The sequence below is a fragment of the Perca flavescens genome, chromosome 2 (genome assembly GCF_004354835.1).
Source record: "Perca flavescens isolate YP-PL-M2 chromosome 2, PFLA_1.0, whole genome shotgun sequence".
Classification (NCBI taxonomy): Eukaryota; Metazoa; Chordata; class Actinopteri; order Perciformes; family Percidae; genus Perca; species Perca flavescens.
The window spans coordinates 39148130-39175026 of NC_041332.1; the positions used below are offsets into that span (position 1 = coordinate 39148130).

The 26897-nt window shown below is 37.8% G+C and overlaps 1 protein-coding gene across 3 annotated transcripts; it reads right to left on the reverse strand.

The window, feature by feature from the left end:
• Positions 1-550: 550 nt before the first annotated feature.
• On the reverse strand, positions 551-26871 carry LOC114546991 (uncharacterized). 3 transcript variants are annotated; one of them, XM_028566215.1, is made up of 6 exons: positions 26640-26871; positions 26357-26487; positions 25720-25786; positions 25422-25546; positions 24867-25071; positions 551-932 (listed from the first exon to the last, which is right to left on the reverse strand). In XM_028566215.1, the coding sequence occupies exons 1-6, from the start codon at positions 26668-26670 to the stop codon at positions 808-810; spliced, it is 684 nt and encodes a 227-aa protein (XP_028422016.1). In that variant the 5' UTR covers positions 26671-26871; the 3' UTR covers positions 551-807. The 3 variants fall into 3 exon arrangements, with proteins under 3 accessions (XP_028422016.1, XP_028422008.1, XP_028422023.1); XM_028566207.1 differs by having other exon boundaries at positions 25720-25789; XM_028566222.1 differs by lacking the exon at positions 551-932 and adding an exon at positions 22926-24348 and having other exon boundaries at positions 25720-25789.
• Between the last annotated feature and the right edge of the window lie 26 nt (positions 26872-26897).

Here is a 26897-nt window from a genome sequence, read left to right on the forward strand (position 1 = left end):
TAAGTGTACTAAAATTTAACATACTTTTTGTGTACTTGAAGCCACACTAATCATCATTATACTTCAAGTGTGTTCATGATTAGTTAACTTGAAGCATGCTATTTTGGAACAACTAATTTTGTACTAAATATATTTAAATTGTAATTAAATTGTAGAAAAGCTCAACCTGAAGTGTATTTAGTGTACTTTTATGTGCTAAAGTGGAACAACTTAAAGTATATTTTGTATACTTTAAGCATATGGCTTTATATGTACTAATACATGCTTAATTAGTAAAATTAAAGTGTACTTTGTTTGTATTATAAATACATTAAAAATGAAAAATGATTTAAAAATATATAAGCTTTATACTTTTAATATATTCTTACTGTGCTAATAATATGTAATATATATAAAATTTACTTTTGGTTTATTCCAATTACTAAATAAGCATACTTTGCAATTAATAGTCAATATACTTTATCAATACTTTGCTATATTACTTTCTACCTTGCACATACTTGCAAATGTATTACCAGTATACTAAAGGCTGAAAGACTTGTGGGACTACTTCCAGGTGAAAAAATATACTTTAATGTATTTGTACCATATCTTAATTACAATAGTACATTGTAAATACAAAAAACTTGTATTATCTCTTAACATTTATACAACAAATGTATGAACATTTACATTATGGCTTTTAAACATTTTCAAATACTGGTACTTTAGTACACTTTGTAGAAATAGGTCCATTTCAGGCAGCAGACCTAAACATTACAAATACATTTTGCAGAACATTTTAGTGAACAATGAAAAACAACACGCCTAACCCCTCCCACCATACAGAAGCACACACCACACATTATGTTCCTTTTTTTGGCTGAACTGCTCATTGTTACACTTTCGTCTGATGGCGCACATCGTCTGTGGAAACTCCAGAAGAACAGCGTCTGTTGACCGAATGATGTAAGTCACGTAGCATATTCATAGTATTTTGAACAGTACATCAAAGGCGTATTCCAGAAAGGAAGTTAAACAAATTTGAAGCCAAACCCTGAACTCTGAGTTGACTTAAGTGAAACTCTGAATATAGGCTATAAAAACAGTCTCGTGATTGCTCCTCACTCTGGTTTTATTCATATTCTGCATATTAAACAAGGTAAAAGTTTATTCAGTGGATATTTCAGCTTGGAGCAGCTTTTACCACCAACAGATACCTACTGGTTAACACACATCTTGTCTCCTAACATTCTGCTGAGTAAATGAACATGTGGAAGAAGGCAGAGGTGGTGGTCACCTCCACCACGTCTGACAGAGGCAGAGGAGCTGGTCCTGAGTCAGGTCGCTGGGTGACCAGAGGCGGAGGGCCCAGGACCCAAGAGGCAAACACACTTTTATATACAGATAGTACTAGAAGTTATTTAATATTATCCTAAATGTCTCAGCAAATTAGAAACATGTACTTTCAAATTGCGTTGTCAATTTGCAAGCTGATGGTTAGCCTACTTTTGTAGTTATCTGTGGGAAATAAAGAAAGCCAAATGAAATGTGAATGATTCCTCTTTTACGGACTGCTGCAAGGTGATTGATTAACCTGCAAAAGTGATAAAAATAAAGAGTTCCAGATCTGAGAGCACGTCAGCGGTGACGTGTAGCCTGATATTCGATGTGCAGCTCATCTAAACGAATCTAAAAAATCCCCCTGTTGTAAAACTATGTGAATTATTTCTGCTTCAACAGCACCATGTTGGTGCTGTTGAGAAGGAAAGGACAGGCCCTGTCAGACAGCTCCGTTGTACTTAGGGTTTCTTCAAGTAAACCTGCCCGCGAGCAGGTTAGGTTCCCAGAGTCAGTTACCATGGTGACTGACAGAGTTTAAGAGACCTCTCATTCAGGAAAAAAAAACAGAGTTTCCCTCATTTTAGGGTTCACTTACATTTTGACATAACCTGCTTCCTGGAATACCCCTCTGGAAACTCTGAGAAATGTTATCAGTATGGTATACTAAATAGTCCAACATGTATTTAATAATTACTGGTGGTCAGTTTCCGTGTGATCTAGCGGCTATAGAAATCACAGAAACTTTTAAATAGAATACATGTAACTCAAAAAATTACATACCTGTAATAGCCTGCACTTTGTCAACATCAAGCTGTGTTTTTGGTGCTCCCCCCCCCAGACTTTCCAGTTAGGGTGGACTGTGCAAGGCCCTCCTTTGTGAATACCAGGACAGCCAGCTCCTGGGCAAAAATGGTCATGCGAGATCTATTCAGCAGCAGGAAGGCCCTCTTTGAAACAGTCACTGTGCTGCCTGCCAAGGGGTGCTGCATGGGAGAGAATGAGAGGATAAATTGGACAGATTATCTCTCCCTACTTATGAGGAATGAACAGACATTATCCAAACATTAAAAATTAAATCTTTACTTGGAAACACTGCTAGTATATATAGACCACTAGGGAGTGCTATGACCAGTGGTGTTGAAGTTCCCACTGACAGCAAGATAATGCATATGACTGATTTGTGAAACATATAATCTATTAAATCCCATCACTTTACTGTTGACCCAATTACCAAGAAGATGATGCCAAAAGGTCCATAGTGCAAATATAGAATAATTTATGAATGAACTGTCAAGTAATTAATACATACGCTCATCCCTCAATTATAACATACCATTTCAATTTCACTGTCCACAGAAGATGATGACGCTGCAGATGAAGGAGTCCCCTAAACGAGGACATCAATGCCCGGACACACTCCACACACTCCCTCATTAATTTAATCATTTCCGCAGATCTAGAAGAACGTAATAATAAGTGGGAAAACATTTGGTTTGTTAGTTAGTAAAAGTAATGGTACTTAAGCTCAGTACAGGACAATAAATAATGTGGAAACACCCTGAATCATTGGTTAATAAACATACTGTGTTCTGAGATGTCAACCCTCTAATTCCAATCTGAACACCCACCGTGAAGGGATGACATGATTTCATTCATTCCAGGTGCCATGCCATGACCAGTATTAACATCTGTCAGCTTCTTCAAGAGAGAATGAGAGATTAAAATCACATTTAACTTCATTAAAGGTAAAATAGACATTTACAGAACCTGATGTGAGAATCGTGGGTGGAAATAGTGTCAGATATGATGTTGTGTTCATTTTGTAGGTTAGTGATTGTGATTATTTTATGCTTGTTTTTCTGGATCCCAATAAACACAACAAACACTACAGTTTGTCCAGCTGTCATGCTGACTGACTGTGAATGACAATCTGTGCTCACTTTGTAGGTCAATTAAGATCTGTAGACCTACCTCTGGCAGCTACAACAACAAAATACTGCTACATGAGATGTTTCAGTATTATTCATCTAATGTCATATATAACAATAAATCAGTCAGCAGGAGCAATCAGTACATTTACTTTGATAGTTTTGCTACATTTTACTGCACATAATTATGCACTTTAACTTGAGGGGATTTTTTTTTTTTTTTTATAACTTCAACGTCAAGACCTCTACCAGAAAGCACCTGGGTGTGGAGCTATCAAAAGCATTGGAGACAGCATGTCAGCTTGTGCAGCATTAAGGAATGCTGTGTGCACTCACCGTTTTAGGCTTCACTACGTCGGTCTCACACATTTTCTTTTTTCATGCGCACACCCTGCTTTCCTCCTCGGCCCAGATATCCTTACCGAGAAGGAAGAAATTCTTCTTCGACACAAGTTCTTTGTAGGAATCTGATATACGAAAAGAGTACAAAAAATAAGTTTAGCCTAGACATTTTTCCTAACAACGACCAAATTAAACAGTTAGCTGCTAGCTAGCTGACCGAGTTGGAAAAGTAATAGGTATTCAGAATACCTATTACCAATTACCGTATTCTCCATACCGTCCTGTTTGGTTCTTTTCTCGTGGGCCATTTTATTTCAATCCAGTTCGAGTCGTCATCAAGGTCCGGCTGGGATGCCACTTGGGTGAACTGGTCGCTACCAAGAATGAGCGACGTACTTTCCACTTTAAGTGTTTTATCAAATAAGTAGTAGCCGGCGAATTTGAACATTGTATCCTCCAAACCTGCAAACCTGCTTTCACGTGAATGACCTGACCTCGCTCAGATTTAACGGATGTCGGATGAGAACGTCAGCTCTGATTGGCTGAAATTAAAAAACAAAATTGATGCACTTGATTGGACAGACACTGTCATAATACAGTTTCTCTATCACTCTGACAGTTACTATACAAAATCATCATGCCAGCAAAACAAAGCTTGAAGAGACATTTGAATTCTGACGAGACTCAACCAGAGACGCCAAGAACAACAAAATACAGAAAACTTCAACCGAACCAGGTAAAGAAAAAAAAAAAACAAATGGTGAAATGCTGTGCTACAAAACGAAAATTTTAATTTTACTCCCGCCTGACTAATTCTGTATAACATTGTGAAGTGAAACGTTTCAAGATAAATAGTACCCTATCAAAACATTGTTGTTAAAGTGTTATTAGCTATGAGGTAAAAAATACATAAAAATCATCTTGTTATTGACTTCAGGTCAGAGACTTCCGCACTGACCCCAAACACTTTAAAAATATATATTTTATGGCTATTACTGTGACATCTGCAGGAAAAATAGGATATAACTTGCATCATCTTTTCAAAAACCACAATATTTATCTTTGGTAGCCTATATCATCTGAAGGTTAACATAGTTCCAGTATCTTCATCCTAAAATGTTTGCCCAAATCCACTGTAAGTCATCCCAAGCAAAAAAAAAAAATACTTTATTGTATTTCAAGTATATTTATATTTCCGATAGTATGTTGAAAATGTACTTACACAAATTGTACTTTTTGTAAATATATAAAAAGTATACTAGCATCACGCTTTCACACTAAAACTTTTAACACACTTTAAAACAATTATACTATATTACACTTTATAGAAATATATTATACTAAAATATACTTTAAGTGAAAGTTATTTCTACTTTCTAAAGTGTACTTATTTTAAATTTGTTTTTACACATATTTTTGATATATTTTACATTGTATGCTCAAAATTGTCATTGTAAAATACACTGAAAGCATATTTTAAAAGTACACATTTTAATATCAATACTGTAATATTAAGTTTGAGTGTATTTTAAGTTACATTTGAGTCTAATTATGAAATGAAGTTATTCATGCTAGTACTTCAGGACATTCTTTTAGAAAGTGTTCAATAGTATTACTATGAAAATGCACTTAAACCAATTCATGAAATTTTGTGCTGTGTGTAAATGTATGTTCTGCTGAAAAGCAAGTGGTTTAAAGTTGGTGCAGTGCTAAATTATGATTTAATAGATAGCGTCACTCATATTGCAACAGACAAGTTAATACTGGCTAAATTATAAGCAAAAAAATTAAGTTCACTCACAGTGTTGACATTGTTACAAGTGTTCAAAAAGAACATTTCATTGCTATTGTTTAATGGAGAAAAAGCAGGACTACTGCAAACAAGACCAGTTGGAGAGTGTACAGATCAAAAGTCGCCGACAGTATTAATGCTTATAGGACTGATATGTAGAGGTCGGTTTGGCGTTGATGTCTGCAAAGTAGTAGCTCCCCAATAATTTTAGTCTCTTTCAACATTGTTGGGAAGTGGAATGACATACATTTTGTTCTTGGACTCAACCCTAACACATTTACACTTGAGTGATTGGGGATGCACGGCAAATATATTATGGGTGTGAGACACCTCATTTATAAATGTGGAAGATATATTTAACTGAGCATCTCTGCACACCTTTCCTCCACTCTTGTCAAGCTCTTTTACTAAAATACAGAAATTGGTGGATGTGGATGAGGCCCCATCATCAGATGTAAAAGCCACCAGGGTCATAACTTCGCAGAATGTTCCATCATTTAACTATACAACTGAATTATTTCTCTTTTTAACAGTTGTGTTATTATATGAATGATAAACCACACTGCTACAAATGAAACGGTCATAAAATAAACCTGAATGAACTGTCACTCCTATTAAACTTTCAATAGCCATTCTCTGCAACACAGATGTGCTAACTTTCTTTGGGCGGCCAAAACCTCTGACATTATGTTGAAACTCCTTTGATTTCTTTCTTAAGCTAGAGGTACTTTGAAGTTTGTCAAATAATGTCTTTATGCTGTCATTAGCATTTGCCATTGTAGTCCCTGCTTTTTTTTGAGAGACCCCTCCACCGAAGGAATCTATTCACTATTTGTGTTGGCACATGTGTTGTTCCACTGAAAAACCTAAGCAAAGTCCCATTAAAGGATTCAAATGGAAATGTGGATGTTTCCCACAGTGGTCCCCAGTTACGCACGCCTGCTGCCAAGTGCATTAATAAATGCACATTAAAAGAAGCATTAGCAGCACCATACAGTTTCTCAAAGTTGAGCACAAATTTTCGCAGAGCTTGTTCTGCCACATCCACATGTCTCACTTTGATGGTATCCTGAAGAACAGTGTGTATCGCAAAAACTTATAAAAAAAGATGATTCCAATACTTCTTCTTCAGAATGCCATTCAAAACAGGCAATGCATAAAACAACAAAAATGACCTCCACTCAGATGCTTTCCAGAATTTTCTGTCCTTCACTGATCTTTGTGCCCTTGTGACCTCCACAGGTGGGTTAATGGCCAGCAGTTCTTCGTCTATATCACTGACCTTGCCGCCCAAGTACCAGTCTTCATTATGGTGCTTACTGTCTAGCCACAGAGATGTAATCTGTTTAGTGACACCCAGGCAGACACTGTGTTGGTACTCAGGAAGTATTACTTGTCTTTGTTGAATGATACAGAAGACAAAGAGCTTAAAAAGTTATTTCATATTAAATTGCAATCACAATATTTGTGGAAAATAATCACAATTAGATTATTTTCTAAAATTGTTAGCCCTACTTACTACTCCTTTATGATTTAATACTTGTCGCCGCGGTAGGGACGGCATAAATCGGTAAAAGATGTTACACAGAACATTTCCTAAAAATGCATTCAGATACATTTGAACATGTCAACAGTTCTGTGGGGTTGCATGTATAATTGTTATTTTTACTTTTAGCTACGTGTACTTCAACATATACCATGTTGTGAATCAGTTGTAAGTGGACGTCCACTAAGTGACGTCCTTTACGTGCATTTATAGTCCATCATGCCCCTCTATGAAATCAATTGTGATAAAGCTGCGCTAAACCCTTGCATGGTTAATACTGCAATAATTAATTTAATTCGCCAAGTTTTTAAAGGTTGTGAAGACGTCCACTGGCGTCCTTTACGCCTATAGTCAAGGCTGTGGATAGTCGTCCACTGACGTCTTTTACACGTCTAGTCAAGCAAAACAGAAAAAGAAACACGATTTGTATACAAAGTACATTTACTTTATGTGGCTTAAATAAATTATAATTACACAGTGCCCAGTGTGGTTAAGTGATTGCAAAGCCACTGCATTTTAGTCATTATTTCAACCTGTTGTACCTGATGTATTCTTTGTTTTTTGTTTTTAAATGAATGTATGCATACATGTAAAACATAAATATATCCGGTCACCATTTATGACAGAGTTGGATGTAATCATTGACATATATAACATGTAATTGCCATTGACAGGGAAACTGCTGCCACGATGTAGTAACAAAAGATCTCGCGATATTACAAAATCCCGCGATAGGATAGATTATCTCGCGAGATGTTAACGCGTTCTCCCCATAGACTCTGGAGCCAGTAACTTGAACGTTGAACAACCACGAAGAGAGGAGGAATTGAGTTGTATTGATAATATTATTAAAAATCTACTGTTGGGTAAGTACATTTTGTATTATTAGATTAACGTGCTTGAGTTTTACTTGTTTGACATGAATGAACCGAAAGAAATGATGCCCACATTGTCAACTGAAATGTACTGAGTTTGGCTAAAATTAGCTAGCTAGCAAACGTTAGTAAGCTAAAAGTTAATTTGAACTTATACAACGGTATACCATAGTATAAAGTATGTTTAATGTTACAGTCAAAGGTGTGAAAGTGTATGTTTTAACATTGCATGCAATTGCTACGCTGCACTGTACTGTTAATTGTGATTTCTTTTTTTACCTTATTTGGTTATTTTTTCTAAGTTGAAGTAATCCTAAATTTTTTTATATATTGATTTTAGCTTTTTCTAACTCAGTTTCATTCATGAAACTGGTGCCAAATCTTGTTTCATTTTTTTTTTTTATTTAGTTATAGGACCATAAAAACATTTAGACAATAATTTGATGTAATTTTTTTCCTACTGTTTGTTTTGTTTATTATTGTAATATTCTCTTCCCTCAGATGCTGTGAAGAGGTGGAGCCCAAATTCAACTGAATCAGAAATTGATGCGGCTATGGTGGAACACTTGAAACATGCTCCAGGAAGAGTGTGGGGTTATAACAAATAACTTTCCTGGTGTAAATGATGTTGCAAAAAGTTGCTACACAAAGGGAGATATTTGTGACAGTGTTATTGAACTGAACTAAATTAACGGAATTGACCTAAAACTGAATTTGTTTTGTAATGAACACATTTTTCCTGTTTCCCGGGTGAATCTGTATTGTATAAACCGTAAAATAAATAAATGTGATTTGGAATTTTGTGGCTTTTTAGTTCATCCCGTTATCTTTATGATCATTTGTAATGAACTACTAAAATGAAAATAAGAACAGTTTATTTTACAGTGTCCTTGTTACATGTAGTTACTGTAATAACTATAAATTATGCATAATTACATGCAACAAACCTTAACCCTATATTCAGATGCAATTAATTATATTAAGAACTTAAATGTATAAGTGAAGTGTTGTTTGATCTACACGTGATTATAACATGTTATAGACTGGACCGATTTTGGACCTTTTTAGAACCTTTGTCAAGTTTAGATGTGTAAACGTCAAGATTGCCGTTCACGATTTAACACAATGGGTGTATGATTGTTTAATATGCAGGCCTATAGCCTAGACTTATGCAGAAACACACCTTATAAACATCCAGAAGAAGACTAATTCTGGCGTCCAGGGACGCGCAGAAAAGACGTGGAATTCACGGCCAAAAAAGACGTGGAATTCACGGCCAAGTGACGTCAAAGACGTCGGTTCAACTTTCATTTTGGAACTATTTTTCAACCATGACGGGACGTCTCGGACGGACGTCTTTTCAACGGTCATTAAACGTCCAAATGTTTGCTGGGATATAACGTTATGCCCAAACAACTCGACGGACATTTTTTTTTGTTACATAAAACGTAACAAAAAAAACGTTACAACAGCATCAATGTAATCTAAATGTTGCGAACTAAACCCGACCACTTAACACTCATTCTTATGAGGCTGACTGGCTCCTCTTCACCGGCTGCCATTACCCAGAAAACATTTGGACGTTTAATGACCGTTGAAAAGACGTCCGTCCGAGACGTCCCGTCATGGTTGAAAAATAGTTCCAAAATGAAAGTTGAACCGACGTCTTTGACGTCACTTGGCCGTGAATTCCACGCCTTTTCTGGCCGTGAATTCCACGTTTTTTCTGCGCGCGTCCCTGGACGCCAGAATTAGTCTTCTTCTGGATGTTTATAAGGTGTGTTTCTGCTTAAGTGTAGGCTATAAGCCTGCATATTAAACAATCATACACCCATTGTGTTAAATCGTGAACGGCGATCTTGACATTTACACATCTAAACTTGACAAAGGTTCTAAAAAGGTCCAAAATCGGTCCAGTCATACCTGAACGTCTATAACACGTTATAATCACGTGTAGATCAAACAACACTTTAATAAACAAAACAAACAGTAGGAAAAAAATTACATTGAATTATTGTCTAAATGTTTTTATGGTCCTATAACTAAATTAAAAAAAATAAATGAAACAAGATTTTGCACCAGTTTCATGAATGAAACTGAGTTAGAAAAAGCTAAAATCAATATATATATAACCCATTCTATAAAAAAAAATGTAGGATTACTTCACCTTAGAAAAAATAACCAAATAAGGTAAAAAAAAAAAAATCACGATTAACAGTACAGTGCAGCGTAGCAATTGCATGCAATGTTAAAACATACACTTTCACAACTTTGACTGTAACATTAAACATACTTTATACTATGGTATACCGTTGTATAAGTTCAAATTAACTTTTAGCCTACTAACGTTTGCTAGCTAGCTAATTTTAGCCAAATTCAGTACATTTCAGTTGACAATGTGGGCATCATTTCTTTCGGTTCATTCATGTCAAACAAGTAAAACTCAAGCACGTTAATCTAATAATACAAAATGCACTTACCCAACAGTAGATTTTTAATAATATTATCGATACAACTCAATTCCTCCTCTCTTCGTGGTTGTTCAACGTTCAAGTTACTGGCTCCGGAGTCTATGGGGAGAACGCGTTAACATCTCGCGAGATAATCTATCCTATCGCGGGATTTTGTAATATCGCGAGATCTTTTGTTACTACATCTTGGCAGCAGTTTCCCTGTCAATGGCAATTACATGTTATATATGTCAATGATTACATCCAACTCCGACATAAATGGTGACCGGATATATTTATGTTTTACATGTATGCATACATTCATTTAAAAACAAAAAACAAAGAATACATCAGGTACAACAGGTTGAAATAATGACTAAAATGCAGTGGCTTTGCAATCACTTAACCACACTGGGCACTGTGTAATTATAATTTATTTAAACAACATAAAGTAAATGTACTTTGTATACAAATCGTGTTTCTTTTTCTGTTTTGCTTGACTAGACGTGTAAAAGACGTCAGTGGACGACTATCCACAGCCTTGACTATAGACGTGTAAAGGACGCCAGTGCGACGCCTTCACAACCTTTTAAAAACTTGGCGAATTAAATTAATTATTGCAGTATTAACCATGCAAGGGTTTAGCGCAGCTTTATCACAATTGATTTCATAGAGGGGCATGATGGACTATAAATGCACGTGTAAAGGACGTCACTTAGTGGACGTCCACTTACAACTGATTCACAACATGGTATATGTTGAAGTACACGTAGCTAAAAGTAAAAATAACAATTATACATGCAACCCCACAGAATTGTTGACATGTTCAAATGTATCTGAATGCATTTTTAGGAAATGTTCTGTGTAACATCTTTTTACCGATTTATGCCGTCCTACCATGACTATTTTTGGCCAGGGACACAACGTTGCCGTCGGACCAATGTTTGCTGGGTAACATTACGTTAGCTACATTGAAATACCATTGTTAGGAGCAGGACCGTCAGGGGGAGAAACACAATTATTAATGCTAAACTAAGTAGTTACTAGGTAGTGATGGTACCCTCCTTAACAGGCGCACTCGTGTCATCCAGTCCGTCCATTCCACCACTCTTTCCATCCCCCACCGCCTGTCATTCTGCAAACTGCTGAGGGTCGTTGCGCCGTCCCTTAGACGTGTCCTTCCTGGGGTGGGGACATTCGTAGGCCCAATGCCCTTTCTCGCCACAGTTGTAGCAAGTGTCTTTGTCCACTACCCGTGTGTTGTCCAGGCTCCTGCCTTTGCCTCCTCTGCCTTTTCCTCTTCCTCTCCCTTTGCTTTTTCCTCTGGCCGCACTCCTTCTTTCTTGAGACATTGCTGCCACAGTTTTGATGAGGGTTAACTGTGCAGCTTCACTGTTCTGTTGTCTTTTCTTCTCCGTCTTTTCTCTTGTGCTGGTCAGGATTTTCTCAGCATGCTTAGCATGTCTAACAATCTCCGTCAGGGCTGAATCGGGCAGTCCAATGCAGGTTTTGTCCACTTCAGCTCTAATGTCAGGGAGCAGCCCATTCAAAAACACGTTTTTGAAATGAGCTTCCCAAAGTTCAACCACTGCTCCGTCAGCAGTTGTGCGAGCGATGCCGCTGTGTCTATCAAAAGTTTCAGACAATCGATGCTGGAAGTCCTCCACCGTCTCGCCTTTATGCTGCTTCAGGTTGTTGGCTGCTTGGTGTTTGCCACAGGTGTCATGTCGATTCTGTCTGGAAACAAGGTTTCTATGCCAGTGAAGAGCTCCTCCAGCAGTTCATTGTAGCCATCATTTGCTCTATTTGCAAGATTTGGATGGTGGAGGATTGGATCATCGGTTGGGTCTTCGGGGAGAAGGTGTCGGATCTTTGCATAGTCCATAGGCCCCAGGTTTATCATCAGAAGACGTCGTATTTCTGGAAAGTGGGCAGAAAAGTCTCAATGAATGCCATGTTAAATTGTGCACCAGAGTTTTTGCACGGAGGAAGGTGGCTTGTCGCTTGTCTAATGTCCAATTCAGTCCAGGCCCTATACACCAGACCTATTCACCCTCCTTGTGTAGGGACTTGAATCATCGGAAATGCATCAGCTTCATCTCCGTCCTCATCAGTTTCCTCTGTGAGGCCTTGGAATACTGGCAATCCAGCGGTCGCGGCTGCATCAGTGCGGCGGAGGAGTGAGATGAGTTGTTCCCGTGCCCGATCGCCTCTCGTCTGTCGGGTCGTCGGTCCCGTGTCTGCTCTCTTCCTCTTTTGGGATTGGGAACAGGGGTGGGATGTCCGAGACCAGATCCACGGTTTTTAAACTCGGATAGAGAGGAGAAAATTTGTCAGTGACATTGTTCATCTCTTTTTCTTTTTTCTCTGTTTTGTTAGTATCAGTCATGCTCAACAGTGTCATCTGTTTCTGTAACTGCTTCCTCTCTCTGTTATCAGCTTCTTTCATCCACACATTAAAACATGCCTTGTTATCCTCAATTTGTTCTAAAACCTCTGTTTTAATTGTTTTCTTCCCCTTCAATTTTCCCTCCTCTGTCTGTAGATCTAATTTTAGCATCCTCAGCTTCGCTACACTCAGGGAACCATTTGGCGGAAAGCCAAAGTTTTTTGACCAATAAGATAGACACTGCAAACAATCCGGTCCATATTTATGAGTCATTTCTCCCACTATGGGTCCAGTTGCATCACTGGAACGGGAAATTTCGTTTCCCATAATTGATTCTTGGACCTTAAAGTATACTATGTCTTGCTCGATGTGATCGTCACCACACCTCGAGGTTATTTGTTCGGGAAACTTACGTGAAAACCCGTGTACAGCACTGCGGACGAAATCAACTTAATAGTCAAATAACTTAACCTATTTAGTATGTTTTGCCTTGTTGCAGTCTGTCTCTAAATAGTCTCTTTAGGCCTTGCCTACTGTTCTGCCAGTTCTCTTACTGGTCTTGTCCGTCAATCAATTGTCTTATCACCATATGAGAATTCAATCATGAATATGTCCATGTCTGCCAAAAGATGTCATTCATAACCTCAGTTATATTTTTGTTACCCAAAAATGGCCCAAAAAAATAAAAATAAAATACCCAGTTACTCAGTCTCAAAAGTCAGAATTAGTTTCATTTGTTTGTATTCACAATACTATACTACTTTTTTGAATATCTGTCCAAAATATTGATTTTACAATCCAATTGAATCGGCGTATGGATCTTACCCGTGCTGCCAGAAATCTCTTCCTGTTCGTTTTACGGAGTGGAAAAACAGCTTGGAGTCCTCCGCGGTCCTGGCCCCTTCTCTCTGAAAATGTTTTTATTTCGAGGTATAGAGGCAGGCTGATCGTTGATCTCCTGGTTTGCCAGACTCCAGGCCCACGGAGTCCTCCGTGCCGCTGTTCTCAACCGTCCTAAGCCGACAACGCCCATCTGTGATAGAAATTTTCTTGCAGCAGCAGAGTTTAGTCAATCAATGATAAAAATGAATACGAATAAAGACTGTTTGAGAATCAAACCAAAATCTGGTCTTTGAGCATTTATTATATTTTGCAAAATATGAGAATACAGATTCACAGGTACAACTGAATGAGCATTTCTAAACTAAAAACTAAACATCACATCATCATATGGTCAAAACCTCTCTTTTGCCACCCCTCTCACTTTATCTTTAACCTGACCATAGTTGAAAAGAGGACATCATTAAAAGTCAAACTATCTTTACCTTCCCCTCTGGCCCGGTTCTTTTCATTAGCCTAAAAATAGTTAATCTCAGGAGGCAGAAGGAAATGTTTCCTTCTGCCTCCTGAGATTAACTATTTCTATGTGGTTTTGTGGCCTTCTCAACGTTGTCTGCTAAAAACTTAAACAAATGAGAGGCTAGTGTCTCTCCAAAATAAAGCTTCTAGGCTAAGAGTTCATGGCTGCAGCTGTCCCTCTCTAGTCTTTAAGAGTCTACGAGGAAGGAACAGCATTCTATGGAGGTTTTAAACAATCTTTAAGCAAATGGTTAAAATCCTTAATCAATAATGGTTAAAATAAAATTTGCCACCACACACCTTACACATGATTCTGACATATAAACCTCCTTTATGAGAGATTCTTGAAGGAAATGACTGTAGTGCTATTTTAGTGATGGAAACAAGCTTTATACGCCACAAAAAGCTGTTTAGAGCTCCTTGAACATGATTCTGACATGGAACATTCCTTTATTAGAGATTCTTGAAGGAAATGACTGTAGTGCTATTTTAGTGATGGAAACAACTTTACACGCTGCAACAACCTGTTTAGAGCTTCTTGAACATGATTCTGACATATAAACCTCCTTTATGAGAGATTCTTGAAGGAAATGACTGTAGTGCGATTTTAGTGATGGAAACAACCTTTACACGCCACAAGAAACTGTTTGGAGCACCTTACAAATGATTCTGACATGGAAACCTCCTTTAAAAGAGATTCTTGAAGGAAATTACTGTAAAGCTTTTTTTAGCGATGGAAACAACTTTACACGCTGCAACAACCTGTTTATAGCTCCTTGAACATGATTCTGACATAGAACCTTCCTTATTAGAGATTCTTGAAGGAAATGACTGTAGTGCTATTTTAGTGATGGAAACAAGCTTTACACGCAACAAAAAGCTGTTGGGAGCACCTTACATATGAATCTGACATAGAAACCTCCTTTAAAAGAGATTCTTGAAGGAAACGACTGTAATAATATTTTAGTGATGGAAACAAGCTTTACACACCGCAAGAAGCTGTTTAGAGACCATTGAACATGATTCTGAAACAGAAACATCTTTATAGGGGTTTCTTGAAGGAAATTACTGTTAATCTTTTTTTAGCGATGGAAACAACTTTACAAGACAACAACCTGTTTAGAGCTCCTTGAACATGATTCTGACATAGAACCTTCCTTTATGAGAGATTCATGAAGGAAATGAATGTAATGCTATTTTAGTGATGGAAACAAGCTTTACACGCCGCAAGAAGCAGTTTAGAGACCCTTGAACATGATTCTGAAACAGGAACATCTTCATAGAATTTCTTGAAGGAAATTACTGTAAAGCTTTTTTAGCGATGGAAAAAACTTTACACGCTGCAACAACTTGTTTAGGGCTCCTTGAACTTGATTCTGACATGGAACATTCCTTTATTAGAGATTCTTGAAGGAAATGACTGAAATGCTATTTTAGTGATGGAAACAAGCTTTACACGTGGCAAGAAGCTGTTTAGAGACCCTTGAACATGATTCTGACATAGAAACATCTTTATAGGAGTTTCTTGAAGGAAATTACTGTAAAGCTCTTTTAGTGATGGAAACAAGATTTACTCGCCACAAAAAGCTGTTTGGAGCACCTTACATATGATTCTGACATAGAAACCTCCTTTATAAGAGATTCTTGAAGGAAACAACTATAATGCTATATTAGTGATGGAAACAAGCTTTACACGCCCAAAGAAGCTGTTTAGAGACCCTTGAACATGATTCTGAAACAGGAACATCTTTATAGGAGTTTCTTGAAGGAAATTACTGTAAAACTTTTTTAGCGATGGAAAAAACTTTACACGCTGCAAAAAGCTGTTTGGAGCTCCTTGAACATGATTCTGACATAGAACCTTCCTTTATGAGAGATTCTTGAAGGAAATGACTGTAATGCTATTTTAGTGATGGAAACAAGCTTTACACGCCCAAAGAAGCTGTTTAGAGACCCTTGAACATGATTCTGAAACAGGAACATCTTTATAGGAGTTTCTTTAAGGAAACTACTGTAATGCTATTTTTAGTGATGGAAACAAGCTTTACACGCTGCAAAAACCTGTTTAGAGCTTCTTGAACATGATTCTGACATAGAAACCTCCTTTATAAGAGATTCTTGAAGGAAATTACTGTAATGCTATTTTAGTGATGGAAACAACTTTACACGCCGCAAAAACAAAAAGCTGTTTAGAGATTCCATTGAACATGATTCTTGAAATGGAAACATGGAAACAACTTTATGCAACAGTTTTAGAGCTTCTTGAAGGAAAAACCTCCTTACTGAAGGAAACTACTGTAAAATGCTTTTTTAGTGATGGAAACAAGCTTTACACGCCACAAAAACCTGTTTAGAGCACCTTAACATGATTCTGACATATAAACCTCCTTTATAAGAGATTCTTGAAGGAAATGACTGTAATGCTATTTTAGTGATGGAAACAAGCTTTTTTAGCGATGGAAACAACTTTACACAAGCAACAAAGCTGTTCAGAGACCCTTGAACATGATTCTGAAAAAGAAACATCTTTATAGGAGTTTCTTGAAGGAAATTACTGTAAAGCTTTTTTAGTGATGGAAACAAGCTTTACTCGCCACAAAAACCTGTTTGGAGCACCTTACATATGATTCTGACATAGAAACCTCCTTTATAAGAGATTCTTGAAGGAAACGACTGTAATGCTATTTTAGTGATGGAAACAAGCTTTACACGCCCAAAGAAGCTGTTTAGAGACCCTTGAACATGATTCTGAAACAGGAACATCTTCATAGAATTTCTTGAAGGAAATTACTGTAAGCTTTTTTTAGCGATGGAAAAAACTTTACACGCTGCAACAACTTGTTTAGGGCTCCTTGAACTTGATTCTGACATGGAAAATTCCTTTATTAGAGATTCTTGAAGGAAATGACTGTAGTGCTATTTTAGTGATGGAAACAAGCTTTACACGTGGCAAGAAGCTGTTTAGAGACCCTTGAACATGATTCTGACATAGAAACATCTTTATAGGAGTTTCTTGAAGGACATTACTGTAAAGCTTTTTTTTAGTGAAGGAAACAACTTTACACGCTGCAACAACCTGTTTAGAGCTCCTTGAACATGATTCTGACATATAAACCTCCTTTATAAGAGAGATCTTGAAGGAAATGACTGTAATGCTATTTTAGTGATGGAAACAAGCTTTACACGCCACAAGAAGCTGTTTGGAGCACCTTACATATGATTCTGACATAGAAACCTCCTTTATAAGAGATTCTTGAAGGAAACAACTGTAATGCTATTTTAGTGATGGAAACAAGCTTTACACGCCCAAAGAAGCTGTTTAGAGACCCTTGAACATGATTCTGACATAGAAACATCTTCATAGGAGTTTCTTGAAGGAAATTACTGTAAAGCTCTTTTAGTGATGGAAAAAAAAAAGCTTTTTACACGCATGCAAAAAAACTGTTTGGAGCACCTTGAACATGATTCTGACATAGAAACTTCCTTTATGAGAGATTCTTGAAGGAAATGACTGTAATGCTATTTTAGTGATGGAAACAAGCTTTACACGCCCAAAGAAGCTGTTTAGAGACCCTTGAACATGATTCTGAAACAGGAACATCTTTATAGGAGTTTCTTGAAGGAAATTACTGTAAAGCTTTTTTTTAGCGATGGAAACAACTTTACACGCTGCAACAACCTGTTTAGAGCTTCTTGAACATGATTCTGACATATAAACCTCCTTTATGAGAGATTCTTGAAGGAAATGACTGTAATGCTATTTTAGTGATGGAAACAAGCTTTACACGCCACAAAAAGCTGTTTAGAGACCCTTGAACATGATTCTGACATGGAAACATCTTTATAGGAGTTTCTTGAAGGAAATTACTGTAAAACTATTTTAGTGATGGAAACAAGCTTTACACGCAAAAAAGCTGTTTGGAGCACCTTACAACATGATTCTGACATGGAAACTTCCTTTATGAGAGATTCTTGAAGGAAATGACTGTAATGCTATTTTAGTGATGGAAACAAGCTTTACACGCCCAAAGAAGCTGTTTAGAGACCCTTGAACATGATTCTGAAACAGGAACATCTTTATAGGAGTTTCTTGAAGGAAATTACTGTAAAGCTTTTTTAGTGATGGAAACAAGCTTTACACGCCACAAAAAGCTGTTTGGAGCACCTTGAACATGATTCTGACATAGAAACCTCCTTTATAAGAGATTCTTGAAGGAAATGACTGTAATGCTATTTTAGTGATGGAAACAAGCTTTACACGCCCAAAGAAGCTGTTTAGAGACCCTTGAACATGATTCTCAAACAGGAACATCTTTATAGGAGTTTCTTTAAGGAAACTACTGTAATGCTATATTAGTGATGGAAACAAGCTTTACACGACACAAAAAGCAGTTTGGAGCACCTTACACATGATTCTGACATGGAAACCTCCTTTATAAGAGATTCTTGAAGGAAATTACTGTAAAGCTTTTTTTAGCGATGGAAACAACTTTACACGCTGCAACAACCTGTTTAGAGCTCCATGAACATGATTCTGACATGTAAACTTCCTTTATGAGAGATTCTTGAAGGAAATGAGTGTAATGCTATTTTAGTGATGAAAACAAGCAATACAAGCATTAGAAGCTGTTCAGAGACCCTTGAACATGATTCTGAAACAGGAACATCTTCATAGAATTTCTTGAAGGAAATTACTGTAAGCTTTTTTTAGCGATGGAAAAAACTTTACACGCTGCAACAACTTGTTTAGGGCTCCTTGAACTTGATTCTGACATGGAAAATTCCTTTATTAGAGATTCTTGAAGGAAATGACTGAAATGCTATTTTAGTGATGGAAACAAGCTTTACACGTGGCAAGAAGCTGTTTAGAGACCCTTGAACATGATTCTGACATAGAAACATCTTTATAGGAGTTTCTTGAAGGAAATTACTGTAAAGCTCTTTTAGTGATGGAAACAAGCTTTACACGCCACAAAAAGCTGTTTGGAGCACCTTACACATGATTCTGACATAGAAACCTCCTTTATAAGAGATTCTTGAAGGAAACAACTATAATGCTATATTAGTGATGGAAACAAGCTTTACACGCCCAAAGAAGCTGTTTAGAGACCCTTGAACATGATTCTGAAACAGGAACATCTTCATAGAAGTTCTTGAAGGAAATTACTGTAAAGCTTTTTTTAGCGATGGAAACAACTTTACACGCTGCAACAACCTGTTTAGAGCTCCTTGAACATGATTCTGACATATAAACTTCCTTTATGAGAGATTCTTGAAGGAAATGACTGTAATGCTATTTTAGTGATGGAAACAAGCTTTACACGCCCAAAAAGCTGTTTAGAGCTCCTTGAACATGATTCTGAAATAGGAACATCTTTTATAGGAGTTTCTTGAAGGAAATTACTGTAAAGCTTTTTTTTAGTGATGGAAACAAGCTTTTACACGCCACAAAAAGCAGTTTGGAGCACCTTTGAACATGATTCTGACATATAAACCTCCTTTATGAGAGATTCTTGAAGGAAACTACTGTAATGCTCTTTTAGTGATGGAAACAAGATTTACACGCCACAAAAAGCTGTTTGGAGCACCTTACACATGATTCTGACATGGAAACCTCCTTTATAAGAGATTCTTGAAGGAAATGACTGTAATGCTATTTTAGTGATGGAAACAAGCTTTACACGAAGTCAGAAGCTGTTTAGAGACCCTTGAACATGATTCTGAAACAGGAACATCTTTATAGGAGTTTCTTGAAGGAAATTACTGTAAAGCTTTTTTAGCGATGGAAACAACTTTACACGCTGCAAAAACCTGTGTAGAGCTTCTTGAAGATGATTCTGACATAGAACCTTCCTTTATGAGAGATTCTTGAAGGAAATGACTGTAGTGCTATTTTAGTGATGGAAACAAGCTTTACACGCCACAAAAAGCTGTTTGGAGCACCTTACACATGATTCTGACATGGAAACCTCCTTTAAAAGAGATTCTTGAAGGAAATTACTGTAAAGCTTTTTTTAGCGATGGAAACAACTTTACATGCTGCAACAACCTGTTTAGAGCTTCTTGAACATGATTCTGACATATAAACCTCCTTTATGAGAGATTCTTGAAGGAAACTACTGTAAAGCTTTTTTTAGCGATGGAAACAACTTTACACGCTGCAACAACCTGTTTAGAGCTCCATGAACATGATTCTGACATGTAAACTTTCTTTATGAGAGATTCTTGAAGGAAATGAGTGTAATGCTATTTTAGTGATGAAAACAAGCATTACAAGCATTAGAAGCTGTTCAGAGACCCTTGAACATGATTCTGAAACAGGAACGTCTTTATAGGAGTTTCTTGAAGGAAATTACTGTAAAGCTTTTTTAGTGATGGAAACAAGCTTTACACGCCACAAAAAGCTGTTTGGAGCACCTTACATATGATTCTGACATAGAAACCTCCTTATAAGAGAATCTTGAAGGAAACGACTGTAATGCTATTTTAGTGATGGAAACAAGCTTTACACGCTGCAACATCCTGTTTAGAGCTTCTTGAACATGATTCTGACATAGAACCTTCCTTTATGAGAGATTCTTGAAGGAAATGACTGTAATGCTATTTCAGTGATGGAAACATGCTTTACACGCCACAAAAAGCTGTTTGGAGCACCTTACACACGATTCTGACATGGAAACCTCCTTTATAAGAGATTCTTGAAGGAAATGACTGTAATGCTATTTCAGTGATGGAAACAAGCTTTACACGCCGCAAGAAGCTGTTTAGAGACCCTTGAACATGATTCTGAAACAGGAACATCTTTATAGGAGTTTCTTGAAGGAAATTACTGTAAAGCTTTTTTAGCGATGGAAACAACTTTACACGCTGCAACAACCTGTTTAGAGCTTCTTGAACATGATTCTGACATATAAACCTCCTTTATGAGAGATTCTTGAAGGAAACTGACTGTAATGCTATTTTAGTGATGGAAACAAGCTTTACACGCCACAAAAAGCTGTTTGGAGCACCTTACACATGATTCTGACATGGAAACCTCCTTTATAAGAGATTCTTGAAGGAAATTACTGTAAAGCTTTTTTTAGCGATGGAAACAACTTTACACGCTGCAACAACCTGTTTAGAGCTCCATGAACATGATTCTGACATGTAAACTTTCTTTATGAGAGATTCTTGAAGGAAATGAGTGTAATGCTATTTTAGTGATGAAAACAAGCATTACACAAGCCAGTAAGAAGCTGTTTTTAGAGACCCTTGAACATGATTCTGAAAAAGGAAAATCTTTATAGGAGTTTCTTGAAGGAAATTACTGGATAGCTTTTTTAGTGAAGGAAACATGCTTTACACGCCACAAAAAGCAGTTTGGAGCACCTTACACATGATTCTGACATATAAACCTCCTTTATGAGAGATTCTTGAAGGAAACTACTGTAATGCTATATTAGTGATGGAAACAAGCTTTACACGCCCAAAGAAGCTGTTTAGAGACCCTTGAACATGATTCTGAAACAGGAACATCTTTATAGGAGTTTCTTTAAGGAAATTACTGGAAAGCTTTTTTAGTGATGGAAACATGCTTTACACGCCACAAAAAGCTGTTTGGAGCACCTTACACATGATTCTGACATGGAAACCTCCTTTATAAGAGATTCTTGAAGGAAATTACTTTAAAGCTTTTTTTAGCGATGGAAACAACTTTGCACGCTGCAACAACCTGTTTAGAGCTTCTTGAACATGATTCTGACATATAAACCTCCTTTATGAGAGATTCTTGAAGGAAACTACTGTAATGCTATATTAGTGATGGAAACAAGCTTTACACGACACAAAAAGCAGTTTGGAGCACCTTACACATGATTCTGACATGGAAACCTCCTTTATAAGAGATTCTTGAATGAAATTACTGTAAAGGTTTTTTTTTAGCGATGGAAACAACTTTACACGCTGCAACAACTGTTTAGAGCTCCATGAACATGATTCTGACATGTAAACTTTCTTTATGAGAGATTCTTGAAGGAAATGAGTGTAATGCTATTTTAGTGATGAAAACAAGCATTACAAGCAGTAGAAGCTGTTCAGAGACCCTTGAACATGATTCTGAAACAGGAACATCTTTATAGGAGTTTCTTGAAGGAAATTACTGTAAAGCTTTTTTAGTGATGGAAACCACACGCTTTTAGACACATGATTCTGACAAAAACTTCTGTTTGGAATGCACCTTAGTGACAAGCTTTACACGCACAACATGATTCTGAAGGAAATTACATGGAAACCTCCTTTATAAAGATTCTGATTCTTTAAAGGGAAAGGAAATACTGTAAAGCTTTTTTTAGCGATGGAAACAATTTTACACGCTGCAAAAACCTGTTTAGAGCTCCATGAACATGATTCTGACATATAAACTTCCTTTATGAGAGATTCTTGAAGGAAATGAGTGTAATGCTATATTAGTGATGGAAACAAGCTTTACACGCCCAAAGAAGCTGTTTAGCCCTTGAACATGATTCTGAAACAGGAACATCTTTATAGGAGTTTCTTGAAGGAAATTACTGGATAGCTTTTTTTTAATGATGGAAACATGCTTTACACGCCACAAAAAGCAGTTTGGAGCACCTTACACATGATTCTGACATGGAAACCTCCTTCATAAGAGATTCTTGAAGGAAATTACTGTAAAGCTTTTTTTAGCGATGGAAACAACTTTACACGCTGCAACAACCTGTTTAGAGCTCCATGAACATGATTCTGACATATAAACTTCCTTTATGAGAGATTCTTGAAGGAAATGAGTGTAATGCTATATTAGTGATGGAAACAAGCTTTACACGCCCAAAGAAGCTGTTTAGCCCTTGAACATGATTCTGAAACAGGAACATCTTTATAGGAGTTTCTTGAAGGAAATTACTGGATAGCTTTTTTAGTGAAGGAAACATGCTTTACACGCTGCAACAACCTGTTTAGAGCTTCTTGAACATGATTCTGGAGAATGCATCATTCTCATCAGAAGATCAAAAGTCTGCGTCAAATGTGTTGATTCTGTGTGAAATGTGTGAGGTGAGATTACTTCAAGGTAGAAAGATCCGCAGGGAAGCCTCCCTAAGGTCATAATACACACAACGAAGTAACCTTGGTCGGAATACTGAGCATTGGTCAATGTTAACAAGATGCCTGTTGAGGAATAGTTTACTTTCTTTATTGACAATCTATTGGTTAGGTTTGTGTGGTCGTTAGGAACTTCATAGCCCCAACCTACATCACCCGTAACCCAAACAGCCTGCTTCTCTTGTAGTATCCTAAATCCATTATCACTGCAATGTAACATACATATACCTCTCTCTCTCCGATTGATGCTCCTTTCTCCCCGCACCACACATAGTCACAGGGTTGAAGCATAAGAGTGGATGTAGTGTTGACCATGATAGTAACATTAGCTCTGTGATACCTGTTGTACTCTGAACGCCATCTACTCCTAGACACAGAAACTGTGGAACGCGTCACTCGCTTTCCCCTCCCATGCTCCTCACTAGTGTTCCTAGTGTGTCTGGGTGTGTCTGTGTCATTGGGAGAAGTGGTGTTGGAAAAAATGGTTATTTCAGTCAGCGGTTTATTATATTTTTCTAACTTTATGAATGCAAAGATCACAAATGCAGTAATGAAGACTAAACCCAGTACAAATTTGGACCCCCCCGAATCTCCTCGGAGGGTACCATTTCAGTAGTTTCTCGTGCTGCTCCATCATGTGCATATCACAGCACTCTGCTCCTGTGTGTGTGTGTGTGCCTGAGCACACTGCTCTGTGTCACAGAGGAATGTCAACAGTTCCTCAGTGTAAGGAAAACAAGGAATGTGCTGTGAGTGTCAGAGCTCAACAGAATGAGTGTTGTTCAGGAATGTGCTGTGTCAAAGGTACAATACCAGTATGTTGGTCACACTTTCTCTCCTCCTTTCAGTGTGTTGCAAATCAATGAGAAAAACTCCAGTTTTCCCCCGATTGATTTCAGAGATTGCTATCTCTCAGAACGCCGTCTGTCAGGTTGGTCTCTGAATCAATTTCCCTCGTAGGTGACTCAGCAGGGAACCTGCTCGTCACTTGTTGCAGGTGTTAGCGAACCTGGCACCTCTCCTGGGTCCGGAACTTGTTTGCAGCGTGTTGCGTGCACCCACGTGGCTTGTTCTGCGACCTTGACTGCTGTGTGAGTGACCAGGAGGATCTGGAAGGGTCCTTCCCAGCGTCTGGACTGCCAGTTCTTCCTCCTGAAGCTTTTGATCACCACAAAGTCCCCAGGTCGGAGCTTATGCAGTGGTCCCTCAGCTGGTTTAGGCAGACCTGCTGAAACCTGTTTTCTTATGTCAGAAAGAGCAGAAGAAAGTTGGGTGCAGTATTTCAACATGTCATGTTCACATAGAGCTCATCTAAACGAATCTAAAAAATCCCCCTGTTGTAAAACTATGTGAATTATTTCTGCTTCAACAGCACCATGTTGGTGCTGTTGAGAAGGAAAGGACAGGCCCTGTCAGACAGCTCCGTTGTACTTAGGGTTTCTTCAAGTAAACCTGCCCGCGAGCAGGTTAGGTTCCCAGAGTCAGTTACCATGGTGACTGACAGAGTTTAAGAGACCTCTCATTCAGGAAAAAAAAAAAAAAACAGAGTTTCCCTCATTTTAGGGTTCACTTACATTTTGACATAACCTGCTTCCTGGAATACCCCTCTGGAAACTCTGAGAAATGTTATCAGTATGGTATACTAAATAGTCCAACATGTATTTAATAATTACTGGTGGTCAGTTTCCGTGTGATCTAGCGGCTATAGAAATCACAGAAACTTTTAAATAGAATACATGTAACTCAAAACAATTACATACCTGTAATAGCCTGCACTTTGTCAACATCAAGCTGTGTTTTTGGTGCTCCCCCCCTCCCAGACTTTCCAGTTAGGGTGGACTGTGCAAGGCCCTCCTTTGTGAATACCAGGACAGCCAGCTCCTGGGCAAAAATGGTCATGCGAGATCTATTCAGCAGCAGGAAGGCCCTCTTTGAAACAGTCACTGTGCTGCCTGCCAAGGGGTGCTGCATGGGAGAGAATGAGAGGATAAATTGGACAGATTATCTCTCCCTACTTATGAGGAATGAACAGACATTATCCAAACATTAAAAATTAAATCTTTACTTGGAAACACTGCTAGTATATATAGACCACTAGGGAGTGCTATGACCAGTGGTGTTGAAGTTCCCACTGACAGCAAGATAATGCATATGACTGATTTGTGAAACATATAATCTATTAAATCCCATCACTTTACTGTTGACCCAATTACCAAGAAGATGATGCCAAAAGGTCCATAGTGCAAATATAGAATAATTTATGAATGAACTGTCAAGTAATTAATACATACGTTCATCCCTCAATTATAACATACCATTTCAATTTCACTGTCCACAGAAGATGATGACGCTGCAGATGAAGGAGTCCCCCTAAACGAGGACATCAATGCCCGGACACACTCCACACACTCCCTCATTAATTTAATCATTTCCGGCAGATCTAGAAGAACGTAATAATAAGTGGGAAAACATTTGGTTTGTTAGTTAGTAAAAGTAATGGTACTTAAGCTCAGTACAGGACAATAAATAATGTGGAAACACCCTGAATCATTGGTTAATAAACATACTGTGTTCTGAGATGTCAACCCCTCTAATTCCAATCTGAACACCCACCGTGAAGGGATGACATGATTTCATTCATTCCAGGTGCCATGCCATGACCAGTATTAACATCTGTCAGCTTCTTCAAGAGAGAATGAGAGATTAAAATCACATTTAACTTCATTAAAGGTAAAATAGACATTTACAGAACCTGATGTGAGGAATCGTGGGTGGAAATAGTGTCAGATATGATGTTGTGTTCATTTTGTAGGTTAGTGATTGTGATTATTTTATGCTTGTTTTTTCTGGATCCCAATAAACACAACAAACACTACAGTTTGTCCAGCTGTCATGCTGACTGACTGTGAATGACAATCTGTGCTCACTTTGTAGGTCAATTAAGATCTGTAGACCTACCTCTGGCAGCTACAACAACAAAATACTGCTACATGAGATGTTTCAGTATTATTCATCTAATGTCATATATAACAATAAATCAGTCAGCAGGAGCAATCAGTACATTTACTTTGATAGTTTTGCTACATTTTACTGCACATAATTATGCACTTTAACTTGAGTGGGATTTTTTTTTTTTTTATAACTTCAACGTCAAGACCTCTACCAGAAAGCACCTGGGTGTGGAGCTATCAAAAGCATTGGAGACAGCATGTCAGCTTGTGCAGCATTAAGGAATGCTGTGTGCACTCACCGTTTTAGGCTTCACTACGTCGGTCTCACACATTTTCTTTTTCATGCGCACACCCCTGCTTTCCTCCTCGGCCCAGATATCCTTACCGAGAAGGAAGAAATTCTTCTTCGACACAAGTTCTTTGTAGGAATCTGATATACGAAAAGAGTACAAAAAATAAGTTTAGCCTAGACATTTTTCCTAACAACGACCAAATTAAACAGTTAGCTGCTAGCTAGCTGACCGAGTTGGAAAAGTAATAGGTATTCAGAATACCTATTACCAATTACCGTATTCTCCATACCGTCCTGTTTGGTTCTTTTCTCGTGGGCCATTTTATTTCAATCCAGTTCGAGTCGTCATCAAGGTCCGGCTGGGATGCCACTTGGGTGAACTGGTCGCTACCAAGAATGAGCGACGTACTTTCCACTTTAAGTGTTTTATCAAATAAGTAGTAGCCGGCGAATTTGAACATTGTATCCTCCAAACCTGCAAACCTGCTTTCACGTGAATGACCTGACCTCGCTCAGATTTAACGGATGTCGGATGAGAACGTCAGCTC